Here is a 14,936-nt window from a genome sequence, read left to right on the forward strand (position 1 = left end):
GACTACATCTCTTTTCCAGAGGTTCAGTGACATCCCACAAGTGTTTGCATTAAGCATCCTTAACTTCATTCCTTGGGAGAAATATAGGGTGTGGCCAGTGGTGTTTCAATAAATGAGAGGCAGCAAATATATAAGAAACTTGGCCACTGCATGTTTAAATTTGTAACATGTGCGTGATTGCATTTCTCAACTGGCTGCAACATATTCTCTCTAAAAAGAAAAGGAGTACTTGTGGCACCTTAGAGTAACAAATTTATTTGAGCATAAGCTTTCGTGAGCTACAGCTCACTTCATCGGATGCATAATTTTTTCTAGTACAAGAGTGCCATTTTCATTTAGGTGCTTGTTTGGGAAGGAGTGTAATCTAAAATGAAAAAGGCCAGACTTTTGCCTGAATAAACGTGTCCTTGTGTGTGGGGGGGGGGGGGAGGGGTGGTTATGCCAGTATAGTGTTGACTGATAAAACTTCCCCATGTAGACAAGGCCCTAGGCTCTATAGGGTATATCTACACTGCAGTTTAACAGCCACAGCTGACTCATGTCAGCTGACTTGGGCTGCGGGGTTGTAAAATTGAGGTGGAGATGTTCAGTCTCAGGGATCCTTCCCCCTCATGGCGTACAAGAGCTCAGGCTCCAGCCTGAGCATCTACACAACAATTTTATAGTCCTGGAGCCCAAGCCAGCTGACATGGGCAAGTGGCAAGTATTTCTATTACAGAGTAGTCATATCCATAGAGGCCTGTTGCCTGGTCTAGATCATGTTGTCCAACATGTTAAAGAGACACTGTAAGTGAATACCTCTGAATTCACCATAGGTAGATTAGAGGTACAGTAGAACCTCCGAGTTATGAACATCCGAGTTACGAACTGATCAGTCAACCACACACCTCATTTGGAACCGGAAATACGCAATCAGGCAGCAGCAGAGACACACAAAAAAGCAAATACAGTACAATACTGTGTTAAACATAGTCTACTAAAAATAAAGGGAAACAGTATTTTTCTTCTGCATAGTAAAGTTTCAAAGCTGTATTAAGTCAATGTTCAGTTGTAAACTTTTGAAAACAACAATGTTCAGAATTACGAACATTTCAGAGTGACGAACAGCCTCCATTGCTGAGGTATTTGTAATTCTGAGGTTCTGCTGTTACAGCTAGCAAAATCAGAAAATAGATGACATGGCTCCAAGGGAGACTCTTTGGTCATCTGTTCAAGCAGGAGGTGTCCTGAGCTGCTTCCCATAAACTTCTTTTGTTATTATTTGACTGTTTACATGGTATGGAATGAGAGCAATGCAGTAAACAGTGAGTTATATCTCCTCGAACAATGCCATCAAATGAAAATCTATATATTTCTCCTAACACTCTTACTTTTGAAAGTTAAAATATTTAGCTACTGGGTCATGACTTGTTCAGGCCAGTTGCAGTGCAGCAAAATAAAATAAGCTGCATCTAGCACTTCTTGCATAGCCCAAAAAGAGTGACACAGCAGGGAACAACACAACAGCCAGGGGAGTGCGGGGCAGAAGAGACATTTCATGTATCAGGAGATTTATCTTAGTATTTTCTGTATTGCTAATAACCATAATATCTAAGTGTTGATGTGAGAAATCTAGGGCTCTTCTTTGGTTAAAGCACAATACAGGATAGGCCTCTTTGCATATGCTTTATAACTGAAGTTACAAAATTATGGGCAACCTTTTTCCTTCTCATACCTTTCCCCGTTATGATGATAGAAATGTTTTAACTGAACACTATATGAACCGTTCTGCCTCTGCTAAAGAAATGCATTGTAGAAGTGTCATTATGCAGCTCTTTTGATGTGCCTCCTGAATTTAGTTCACATTTGCAATAGCAGTAATTTTGCTAAAATGGGTTTAGTGGAGTTATGGTTATATGAAAAATCATGCTCAGAACAATAGTCTGAAAGAAGTTTACAACTGTGGAATTTAAAAAAACACAACATTCTGTTTGCATGTTAACAGAGTGCCGTTATATATGATACCTTGTTGGAAAAGCATCAACAATGTGAGGAAAGGTTTCTTGAGACTGCTGTCGTGGTGGTTCAGTGGCTTTTAATGGGGTATATGCCACTTCCCTCTGGAAAATGTTTGTTTTTCCTGCAGGAGAGGGTAGCACCTGTGCTACTGCTCTGATGAACGGTCCTTCCCTCAGTGGTGCTGGTAGGAGCATAGTGAAATTAGGGCAGACCTAGTTGGAACTGTATTGCTTGGCCGGACTGTAGGGAAAGAGCTTTATATAGATACAGTAAAGGCACAGTCATTTTGCCTTTCATCAACTTTTCATAAGTAGCAGAAGATTTACACCTGTTCTGTCTCAACACCATGCTCTTCCCATGGCCCAAGAGGAGCAGCAGGATCGAGGCCTGTGTATCACTGCAGTTCTGTTGCTGGGAAAGTGCTTCGTGCACAAGCAGCAATGCGTATATATTCTTTGGGGAAGAGGGAGGAAAGTGAGGAGGTAGTAAATGGACTAGGCACACAGAAGGAAAGCAGCAGAGGACTGGCCTGCTTGGGTCTTATCAGCTTGCTCTTTGTGAGGAGGAGCAGGGAAGCAGTACACTTTACTTCTTTGATAAGGCTGAGCTTGTCTTTGCTAGGTTTCAGAGTAGCAGCTGTGTTAGTCTGTATCCACAAAAAGAAAAGGAGTACTGTACTTGTGGCACCTTAGAGACTAACAAATTTATTTGAGCATAAGCTTTCTTGAGCTACAGCTCACTTCATTGTAACTACCCTGAGTTGAATGAAGGTGCAGTATAAATAGTTTCCAGAGGGTGCCATATCCATCCCTCCACAACCAGAGAAGTGCTTTGTTGTGTGACTTTTGCAAAGGGAGTGAATGGGAAAGGAAGGTGGGGAGATTCTGGAAGCCTCTGGGAAAGAAAGAGGTTGAAAAAGTGAGTGGGGTTAGGGCGGTAGATGATGGTAAATGTGGATCTCACGCAATAACTCTGGCGTTAAATATGTGGTACGTTCTCACATTCTGTGGTGATGGGCTGCAGTATAAAGCTCAAAATTAGATTAGGTTATACTTCTCTGTACTAATAATTGGTACTGTAGTGTGTCAGCTTGAATCAATTCAAAAATTCCATTTTAAAATCCCATATCTGTTAAAGCCCTCTTCAAATATATACTGATAACTGAAAAAATCCTTTAATATTTTTATGACTTTTCACTGCTTTCTGTTGTTGGTTATAAGGATCTTTTCTTCAAGGGAGAACCTGCTATACAAGGGAAAGCAAGTAAACTGATTATACACGAAGCACTCTTAAGCACAAAGTGAGCAAATTGAAAAATGAGGAAAAACTAAATTTTGTTAACTATTAACTAATTGTAGGTGGTGTTTGTAGCTATTTTGGGTGCAAAACTTTCAGATAAACAAGCTTTCCAAATCGACAATGCTCCTATTTAGTAACTGCTTCCCACATGCCAGTGTAATCCAATTACTCTTCAGGTTAAAATCTGTCAATTATTTGTTACTTTCTTTGGTAATATTGTTGTTCCAGTCACTGCACTCAGTGTGGCTATAGGCTAGCTGCCCAGCCAAAGAGACCCTATATGAGTGATTATTTTTTAGATATAGCAGGCTTCTTAATTACTTAATGAAATTTCTGTAAAATATTTTTCATAACAGGGCAGCCAAAAACACTGCAAACTACAGTGCTTCTTCAAAAACTGTAAAGGCTGCATACTATGCAGATTTTCTGGGCCAAATTGGCCTTTTCTCCATCTAAGATCACCATATAGTATTTATTTTGACCTTTTACCACCCTTTGATATCAGTAGTCTTTTGGTCATATGGTCCCATGATCTGAGTAAAAATTACAAAAGTTAGAAGAAGTCAGTGACCCTTCGCTGTTTATTTAGGTTCCGTATATAGCCAACTTTAGACTAGAGACTTTGTACTTGTAGGGAGAATGCTTTCACTTAGTTGCACCTTTCATGCAAGGATTTTGAACCAGTTCCCAAAATGAAGTTTCACAACATACCTGAGCTAAATTAGTATTGTACCTAATTTTCAGATGAGGGAAATGGAGGCAGTGAAGTGATTCCCAAAATCACACAGCAAATCTTTGTCAGAGCGATGCATAGAATTTGGGTATCCTGACTCCCAGTCCCCTGTTTTAACTCCTAGTCCTGTCTTGTTACCGTTGTACCATTAATAGAAATACTGCTGAAAAAAATCATCACACATTTATAGCACTTCATCAGAAATGCTAATGGTACTCTTTGCTTTGCAGTAAAACTGAATTTTTTTTATTTTGTCTTTAGCTGCTTTTCCTCATCGATTGAATCTATTTTACCTGGCCAATGATGTCATACAGAACTGTAAAAGAAAAAACGCAATTGTATTTCGGGATACATTTGCAGAAGTGCTTCCTGAAGCAGCTGCATTAGTTAAGTAAGTGATATGTTTTGTTTGTTTGTGGATTAATAGCTGAAAAATGTGAATTTACTTGTGATTGCCCTAACAGATCAAGCTATATAGAAGTGTTAGAAATATTTCAAAGGTGTTTTCTTATTTACTCAATAAATTGTCCCATTTTTTAAGATTATTAATGCACACATCGGTGCATTCACATTTTGCAAAAAACAGAATCTCTTGCATTAGAACATTGTTTTTATTGATTAAAAAAATCATCTGCTGGAGGGGACATAAACACAGCTATGCCAATTGAGGATCTTGATGTGGGATGGGAATAGAAGGGAGTGTATATTAGGCTTTATGGAAGTTCTTAAACTGTATGAAACTTTTTTTAATGATATGAAGTGTCTGACTGGAAACATGGTGAAGTGAAACATGAAGAAATTATCTGTAAAGCACCTAATATTCTGTATGCACTATGTAAATAAGGTATAATTTGAGGGCTTTGATTTGTCTGTCAAGGTTACTTTTTTATGCTTCCTTCTCTGTTTCAAAGACCGTGCTTTCAAAAAAAAAACTAAAAATGTTGTGAAGGAAGACTGAGAGGATTTGTTTTGCTAAAGTCATTAATTACAACACTTTCTCTTATTTTGCCTTCTGTCTCCTTGATTTCTGTGCTTTCATCCTGCTCTTCACCTAATTTTCACATTTTTTATCTTAACTTATATATGCTGCTGTACTTAGTGTTCTTAAGGGTTTAAAAGTCTTTCATAGAAATGTAGGCCTGGAAGGGACCTCAAGAGGTCAATCTAGTCTATCCCCTCATGTTGAAACAGGATCATGGATACCTAGACCATCAGTGACAGATGTTTGCTTAATCTGTTCTGAAAAACCTTCAGTGCGGGCAATTCCAAAACTAGATCCCTGCAAGTCTGTGGTTATCCACTTTATATCCATGGACCATTTTTGCAGATTGGATGCGGATACAAATTTTGTATCCGTGCAGGGCTCTATCCATAACCTCCCTATTCCAGTATTTAACTATCCTTACAGTTGGAAAGATTTTTTCTAAATCTTCCTTGCTGGAGATGAAGTGCATTGCTGCTTGTCTTACCATCAGTGGACATGGGGAACAATTGATCACTATCCTCTTCATAACAGCTCTTAACATATTTGACAATTATTATCATGTGGTGTGTGTCTCCCCCAGTCTCCTGCCTCCGGTCTTCTTTCCTCAAGACTAAAGGCTTGGCTACGCTTGTGAGTTACAGCGCAATAAAGGAGCCCCAGGAACACTAGCTCACTCCCTGTCCACACTGGCAAGGCACGTAGAGCGCTCTGACTCCGCGGCTACAGCGCTGCTGATACTCTGCCTCAGCGAGTGGAATAACGTTTGCTGCGCCCTCTGCTGGAGTGCCACGGCGCCAGTGTGGACAAGGTGTTACATTACTGCACTCTGATCAGCCTCCGGAAACGTCCCATAATCCCCTTAAGTCAAATAGCCACTCTTCTCATTGTTTTGAACTCGCTGTAGGAATGCAGATACGCCGTTTGAAAGCTCCGTTTCTGACAGCCGGCTGCTTATCTGCTCCGAGACAAAGCAACCATTTAGTGTGGAATGCTGTGTGAGAGAAAGAGAGAGGCGGCAGGGAGTTGTTTTAACTTTTATTGGAGAGTTTCCATCTTGCTTTTAACTGCATCTTTTCATTAGTGTTTTATTTAATGATACTCTATCTCTGTGAAGAAGCAAAGAAATGCTGTCCTCATTTTTACACATGTGGAAAGAAGTAAAGTGAGCTTAAGTGACTTGAATGCCAAGATCATACCAGATGTCTGTTGTAGAGGCAAGAATAGAAATTGACCTCTGTGCCATAACCACAAGACTATCTTTTCTCCAAAGTGCCTTTCAGTTATGTTACAAACTCAAATGCTACGGTTTAAAAAACATGACAAAGCTTTTGAGGATATATTTGTGGTGCATTCACTTTGGGGAATGTGTTTTTTAATCCACTTTTTTAATATTATAGCAGAGCAATAGCTTTCTACTTAGACGGACTGTCCTAAATGTTCTAAAAGCCATATGCTGACTTGAATTGTCTTTAAATTTGTTCTGCCTCAGGAGTGTGTTTGTTAGTGTTAGTGGTAATTTTGAGGTAATTCAAGCAAGGGGTTTCCAAGATACCACCCCCACCCCCCAAAATAGCATTTTACAAAATCATCTCGTTCAAACATTTTTTTTTGTGTGCATGCACACCTTTGGTGCACACTATGGCTCTAATCTCCTCCAAACTGATCTCAGTTGCTCAGGATTTATATCAGCTTGTGCATGGCTCCCACTATCCCTTAGAAATATTGAAACAGTTATTCAGGGTTAAGTTAGATACCCCAGGTCAGCACATGCCTAAAAGAGTGAAATGAGTATGTTTAGCAAGGTTAGGGGACTGTTGAAGAAAAAGGGTTTCCAGGTAGTCTGTTGTAGACTACCAGGGGGTTAGAGCAGTGCAAGGGGTGTGGGGATTGTGTGTGCAAGGAGAGGATGGGGGGGAACTAGGGGATGAAGATGGGACATTTGGAGCTGTGGCAAGGGGAGGAGGATAAATGGGAGTGGGGGGGCTGAGAGAGGGGCAACATGGGGGTGTGTCACTGCAGAAGTCAGGGGACTGTCAGCCCCACATTTTCCCCATCCCGTTTGAAGCTACCCTGCCCCCCAGGCTGGTTTGAATCTTGGTGGGAGATTCAAAGCCCTATCTCTCTGTGGCAGGGGGCTGGAGAGGGATGTGCCTCAAACAAAAGTGGGGGATGGGGCAGCAGGGACCCCCAGCCCTCGGGAGGGTAGGCCCCCCCATTTGCGTGAGTAAGGATCTCAGGAAGGTCCTGCTTCCTGGGGAGGTCTGAGCCTATCTCCCTGCCCCAAGGTAAGCTGGGATCTGGGGAGGGGGGTCCTTGCCTCCCTGTGCGTGGATCTGGGATTGGGGGACCCTGCCTTATGTGAGAGTCAATTTATCCAGAGCCCTGCCTCTCTTGGCAAGCTCTTAAGCGCTCTTCCTGCCCCCTGTGTGAGAGCCTGGATACTACATGTACAAGGGAGAGGGGATAAGAACATCCACTGAGATGAATGGGATAATTCTCACTTCTCTGAGCTATTGTTTCAAGCTGTATTCTCACCTCCATGGGGTGTTCCCAGTCATCTGAGGACAACTCACTGAGATGAATGGGCCACTTCAAATGTCTCTGTTGCTTCTGTGCTGCAGACGGATGTGCCGAGCCTGTGCTTGATACCCTTGTCCCAGATTTGGCATGAGGACTCTGCATCTTCGTTTTCCTGCCCCTAGATTATACTCTTACTCCTCACAGCCACACCACCTTCTGCAACTCCTCCATGCTTACACAGGGGCATGGAGTGACAAGGAAGATGGTGGAGCTGGTGCTGGGGAGCTGAAAGTTGTGTGTTTGAGGGAGAGGGTTCAGAGCAGCAGGGTGTGGAGGTCATCAGAGCTTGTAGTTGTGATGATGGGAATGTTGGAGCAGTGGTGGGGGGAGTCAGAACAATTTGGAAGGAATATGGAAGATCAGAACAATGAGGGATTGTGTGTGTGTGCGGGGGGGAGTTGTGTGTGTTGGAATAGTACTTGAAAGAATGTGTGAAAAAGAAGGAATCAGAGCTGTGCTGGGGAGGTTTCATCTTTGTCCCTCACAAATTCCCACATCCAGATCTCTTTCTGTCTTCCCCCCGCTTCAAAAAGTGTCCCCACATACTACATGCTAGCCACTACACTGTTCCTGCATCTCCTCTCCTTGGCCTGTGGGTCCCTTGCTAACACCTGCCTCTCTGTGAGGAGAAGGGCTAAGCAGGGAGAACCAGGCAGTGCTGGATAGACAGAGACGGGAGACAATGCAGGGGCAATAAAGGGACTGACAGGCAGCCAGTGCATTCTGTCAATGGAGTAATAGTTACCAAGGAGCCAGAGGCAGTGGATGGGGAGAGGTGGGCTGTTGTACATGGGGAGGGGGTCGGGAACAGAGATATTATTAAAAAACAAAACCCAAGGAAATATAAAAGGTGCCTCATGTCCTTCCCGAATGTGGAAATTGGCTAAATTTAAACCTCTGAAAATCAGGAAGTATAAAGTTAAGGTATTCTCCGTCCCTTATAATGCAGCCTAATTTAGGGTATGTCTACAGTACAGATGCTGCACTGGTGCAGCAGCGCCGTAGTGGAGACACTTGCTACAGAAGGGGTTTTTCCATGATTCTAGTTAATCCACCCCCCAAGAGGTGGTAGCTAGATCAATGGAAGAATTCTTCCGTAAATCTAGCAGTGTCTATACCAGAGCTTAAGTCATCTTAATTATGTGTCTCGGGTGTGTGCGATTTTTTTCACACCCCTGAACAATGTAGCTAGGTCGACCTAAGTTATAGGTGTAGACCAAACCTTAACTCAAGCCATCTCTGAGCAGTGTCCCAGAATCCCAGTAACAGGAGTACTAACATTCTGCACTCACAGATGCTACCTAATGCTTTGGAGACAGAGCAAATGAGCACTCTATGACAGTATTACAGCTTCTCTTTGCTAAGACAAATCTTGAGTTAGGTCAGGCATAGCAAACAGGAGGCCCTGCATCGGGCCTGCACTTAAACGCTGAACCTATTCCACTTCAGACTTACTAAATGTTACTACCCCTTCACCCTTGCCTTAAGGATTCCTTCTGAGACATCTCCTTCGTTTGTCCGTCATTTAGCCACGCAGACCACTGTCATGTCTGCCACCAGACTGGTGACAATCCCATGGCAAGAAGACACTCTTGTGCAGTGCTAAAGACACAGCCTACAAAATTATGTGCAGAAATGAGGCACACTTATTCTCTCAAGGTAACATGCAACTCTCCATGTTGCAGCCACAGCTCTGCCAAACTGCTTCAGCTAACCCCCACTGTTCAGTACAGCTACACCTAATAAAGTGGGTGCAGCTGGAGTGCGTGCATATAAATGCTGGAATTCAAATCTGTGGAAAACAAATAATTGCATGTTCTCTTAGTCCTTCCTCATACTGCGGGTTTTTTTGTATATTCATAGATAAAAAAAGTCCAAAAGGAGCCATTATGTGATCTAATCTGACCTCCTGCGTAACACAGGCTGGAGAATTTCATCTAGTTACTCCTGTATTGAGCCTAATGGCTTGTAATAGATGAAAGCATCTTCCAGTAAGCTATCCAGTCTTGATCTGAAGACATCAAGAGATGGAGAATCCATCACTTCCATTGGTAATTGGATAACCTTTTCATCACTTAATGAAGCATTCCCAGTGGTTATTGCCTGCTCTCTGGGGCAGTTAAGATTGTGTTGCAGGATTAGTATGTACCTTAACTTTATATTTTCTGGATTTTAGAGGGTTAAGTTTACCAACTTCCCATATTTTGGAAGGATATGAGGCACCAGTGGGTTACTTTAATTCTGTATAAACAATGTTTTTTTGGGCACGTAATTTTAATATTTATGGTTCTTTCTTATGATGAAAATGTACGTATTTACCAGCCCAGGCACAAACTTTACTCTCCCACCTATACCATGATAATAATTAGTTATATTTTAATCGTCTGTTAAAAACGTTATTCACTCCAGGCAATTGAATGAGTAAAACTTTCAACAGACAGATGTACCTGTCTTCGTGGCAGTATAGAATTGTCAGAAATGATGTTTCCTTCCAATAGGACACAAGTTTTATAGACGCAGAGCTTCACTGGGACACGGTGGGTGAGGTGATATCTTTTACTGCACCAGCTTCTATTGGTGGGAGAGACAAGCTTTCGAGTTGCACCGAACTCTTCAGGTCTGGGAAAGGTACTCCCAGTGTCACAGGAAAACACACGGTGGAGCAGATTGTTTAACATAAAAGTTAGCACATTGTAAGGGACAATTCAAAGTAGAGGCCTGTTAAAACCCCATAGGCCCATTAACACGCACAGTCAGGATGAAAAAAGATTGTTACAGAGTAATGAATTTAAGCTCCCAGGCTCATCTTTTGAAGTGTAGGAGTACTTGTGGCACCTTAGAGACTAACCAATTTATTTGAGCATGAGCTTTCGTGAGCTACAGCTCACCTCATCGGATGCATGCCGTGGAAACTGCAGCAGACTTTATATATACACAGAGAATATGAAAAAATACCTCCTCCCACCCCATTGTCCAGCTGGGCAATGGGGTGGGAGGAGGTATTTTTTCATATTCTCTGTGTATATATAAAGTCTGCTGCAGTTTCCACGGCATGCATCCGATGAGGTGAGCTGTAGCTCACGAAAGCTCATGCTCAAATAAATTGGTTAGTCTCTAAGGTGCCACAAGTACTCCTTTTCTTTTTGCGAATACAGACTAACACGGCTATTACTCTGAAACCTTTTGAAGTGTGCAAGTTTCCTTTGTGGATGAGGATGATCAGATATAGAGTAGTTGCTTTGTGAAAAGTGATAGTGTTTTTGTCTTTTATCGTCTTCCTGTGTGAGTTCATTCGAGAGCGTAATGAATGTCTGGTCACACCCACATAGTTGTTATTGGGGCATGTGTAGGATCCATGGATCTTGAAAGGTGTCCTGTAGGGGGTTCTGATCATTGTAGCAGTGGCATAGTTTATTAATGTCCCTTTCATTTATGCTGTTCCTACAACTCTGTTGGCTCTGAATGTTAGTTTCCTATGATCAGAAATAGTAAACTAATTTCATATTTCAATAATGCAGTGTTTAACTTCAAAAAGTCAAATTTTACAGCTTTAACGTATGTTGTATAGTAGAAGAGGAATGAAAGAGAAATGAAAATGCAATAAAATAGATGCTGTCTAACTTCTGCATCATAAAATGTCTGTATTAAACACTTTTAGTAATATAGGTAGTATTTATTGATAGCATAGCATAAATTTAAAATTGGCACTTCGCCAGATGGTGCCAGCTTAACCCTATTTATCCTTCAAATCATCTTGTACTCAGTTAAGTGTAGCACCTTTTTGACCTGCTTGTAACAGACATGTCAGTTGCAGAATTTACACATAACAAAGTAGTTCTTAAAGAGGGTGGTTATAAAAATAGTAGCACCATAAGCTATATTGTGTGTCTTCCGGGTAGAGTGGAAACTATCAGATGGCTAATGGTTAAACGCAGCGTGAGTTTGGGGACAGATCATAGTTGGGCTACTCATTCTCTTATAGTTGAATGTAGCTGGCCACAAGGGGAAGTTGAAACTAACAAAAATATTCATATACATCAACATTAAGGAAAATATTGAACTTGCAGAAACACTTAATTACATAAGAAAATGAGGGAGAACATATATGGATATTAATAAAAGATGGGGGGGAAACCCATAAAACCATCTATAAAGGCAGTATCTAAATTAGGGAAATGAATTCACTCTTCACTACTTCCATCCTCTCCCAGTGCTGTATGTCAGGGTAACTTGGTTTGTCCGCTCCTTAATTTACCTATCTTGGGGTATGTCTATACTGCAGTAAAAGACCTGCAGCTGACCTGAGTCAGCTGACTCAAACTTGTGGGACTCAGGTTGCTGCTCAAAAAATTGCAGTGTAGATTCTTGGGCTGGAGCCTGGGCTCTCAGACCCTATAATGGGGGAGAGCCTCAGTCCAGGATACAGCCTGAGCCTGAACGTCTACACTGCTGTGTCCCGTGGGCTTGAGTCAGTTGATGTGTGCTCTAAGACTTCATGCTGTGTCTTTTTTACTGCAATGTAGATGTACCCTTGGGGATGTCTACACAGCAAAGGAAAACTTGTGGCTGGCCTATGCCAGCTGATTTGAGCTGTAGGGCTGTTTTACTGGTGTGTAGAGTTCTGGCTCAGGCTGGAGCCGAAGCCTGAGTTTGCTGGCACAGGCCAGCCACAGGTTTTTCTTTGCTGTGTTGACATACTCTTGCAGACCTTTCCTCCAACTCTTGTATTTGTAAGAATGCAATTTTTTGCCTTTCTAGGTTTGATGAGTGATGAGATTCAACATATCACTCTACAAAGATTTCTTTAGACTTCAAAGACCCCCAGCATAATCCCATCATAACCTCTTAAAATGTAAACCGGCACTATCTTTCTCAAACTGAGTCTGTTTCCAACCAGCTTCTCCCTGTCAGTTTAATACCCATCAAAAGACATTGAAAATGCATCATCCCATTTCCTGAGAAACTACCCACTATCACTAAGCCCTGGTCTACACTATGAGTTTAGGTTGAATTTAGGAGCGTTAGGTAGATTTAACCCTGCACCCGTCCACACAACCAAGCCTGTTTTGTCAACTTAAAGGGCTCTTAAAATCAATTTCTGTACTCCTCCCTGGTGAGGGGTTTAGCACTAAAATCGACCTCGCTGGGTCGAATTTGTGGTAGCATGGACACAGTTCGACGGTGTTGGCGTCCGGGAGCTATCCCAGAGTGCTCCATTGTGACTGCTCTGGACAGCACTCTCAACTCAGATGCACTGGCCAGGTAGACAGGAAAAGCCACGGGAACGTTTGAATTTCATTTCCTGTTTGACCAGCGTGGCAAGCTGATCATTCAGCACACGGTGACCATGGAGTCACAGAATCTCAAAAGAGCTCCAGCATGGACCAAATGGGAGGTACTGGATCTGATCGCTGTATGGGGAGAAGAATCCGTGCAGGCAGAACTCCGTTCCAAAAGATGAAATGCCAATCTGTTTGCCAAAATCTCCAAGGGCATGATGGACAGAGGCTACAACAGGAACACACAGCAGTGCCGCGTGAAAGTTAAGGAGCTGAGGCAAGCCAACCAAAAAACAAAGGATGCAAACGGTCACTCTGGGTCAGAGCCCCATATATGCCGCTTCTATGAAGAGCTGCATGCAATTCTAGGGGGGCCCCCTACCACTACTCCACCACTGTCCGTGGACACCTGCAAGTGGGGAGTCTCACGCAACAGGGATGAGGATTTTGTGGATGAGGAGGAGGAGCATAGCGCACAGCAGGCAAGCGGAGAATCCCTTCTCCCTGGCAGCCAGGAACTGTTCATCACCCTGGAGCCAATACCCTCCCAAGGCGGGCTGCCGGACCATGAAGCCGGAGAAGGCACCTCTGGTGAGTGTACCTTTGTAAATATAATACAGGGCTTAAAAGTAAGCATGTTTCATGATTAATTTGCCCTGAAGACTTGGGGTTTATTTGCGGCCAGCATAGCTACTGGAAAAGTCTGTTAACGTGTCTGGGGATGGAGCGGAAACCCTCCAGGGATATCTCCATGAAGCTCTCTTGGAAGTACTCTAAAAGCCTTTGCCATGCGGTGTGGGGAGGCCCATTCATGCTGAGCTGTTTGCGTTTCGCTGAGAGGGATCTTCCCTGATACTAGCCATGTGGATGGGATATGGGGGGGTGAAGCACATGTGCTATGTAATGTGAATCACTTGATTTAGAGTGAAATAGTCTTCCCTTTCTTCTCTAAAATGTATCTTTTTAAATACTACTTTCCCTTTTTTCCTCCCGCAGCTGTAAATGTTTCTACGCTCCCCCTATCATCTCTGTCCCAGTGGCTAGCGCAGATTAGAAGGTGAAAAAAATGCACTCGCAATGACATGTTCTCAGAGCTCATGCAGTCATCCTGCACTGAAAGAGCACAGCAGAATGCATGGAGGCAAACAATGGTAGAGTCCAGGAAAGCGTTAAATGAACATGATGAGAGGAGGGAGGAGCATGCTGAGAGGAGGCAGGATGCAATGCTGAGCCTAATGGGGGAGCAAACTGACGTGCTCAGGTGTCTGGTGGAGCTGCAGGAAAGGCAGCAGGAGCATAGACTGCCACTGCAGCCCCTGTATAACTGCCTGCCCTCCTCCCCAAGTTCCATATCCTCCTCCACCCAGATGCCCAAGAACGCGGGGGGAGAGGCTACAGGCACCCAGCCACTCCACCTCAGAGGATTGCCCAAGCAACAGAAGGCTAGCATTCAGTAAGTTTTGAACTGTAGTGTGGCCTTGTCCTTCCCTCCACCCTTCATCCACCACCCCACCCGGTGCTTCCCTCCTCACCCACTCCTCCCAGGCTACCTTGGAAGTTTCCCCCCTATTTGTGTGATAAATTAATAAAGAATGCATGATTTTGAAACAATAATGACTTTATTGCCTCTGAAAGCAGTGATTGAAGAGGGGAAGTCGGTTGGCTTACAGGGAAGTGAGTCAACCAAGGGGGCGGGTTTTCATCAAGGAGAAACAAACAGAACTGTCACACCATAGCCTGGCCAGTCATGAAACTGGTTTTCAAAGCTTCTCTGATGCTCAGGGCGCCCAGCTGTGCTCTTCTAATTGTCCTGGTGTCTGGCTGTGCGTAATCGGTCGCCAGGCGATTTGCCTCCACCTCCCACCCCGCCATAAACATCTCCCCCTTACTCTCTCAGATATTGTGAAGCACACAGCAAGCAGCAATAGCAATGAGAATATTGGTTTTGCAGAGGTCTAACCTAGTCAGTAAACTGCACCAGCATGCTTTTAAACATCCAAATGCACATTCTACCACCATTCTGCACTTGCTCAGCTTATAGCTGAACTGTTCCTTACTACTG

At 43.2% G+C, this 14,936-nt stretch overlaps 1 protein-coding gene across 3 annotated transcripts in view; it reads left to right on the top strand.

Moving 5' to 3' along the window:
- The window catches only part of RPRD2 (regulation of nuclear pre-mRNA domain containing 2), a 49,939-nt gene that overhangs the window by 13,769 nt on the left and 21,234 nt on the right, over positions 1-14,936 (top strand). For all 3 annotated transcript variants that reach the window (XM_073323257.2, XM_073323258.2, XM_073323259.2), the window contains exon 2: positions 4,292-4,421. In XM_073323257.2, the coding sequence (XP_073179358.1) occupies positions 4,292-4,421 (130 nt within the window). The remainder of the gene's footprint in view (positions 1-4,291; positions 4,422-14,936) is intronic.

The sequence above is a fragment of the Lepidochelys kempii genome, chromosome 24, assembly GCF_965140285.1.
Source record: "Lepidochelys kempii isolate rLepKem1 chromosome 24, rLepKem1.hap1, whole genome shotgun sequence".
Classification (NCBI taxonomy): Eukaryota; Metazoa; Chordata; order Testudines; family Cheloniidae; genus Lepidochelys; species Lepidochelys kempii.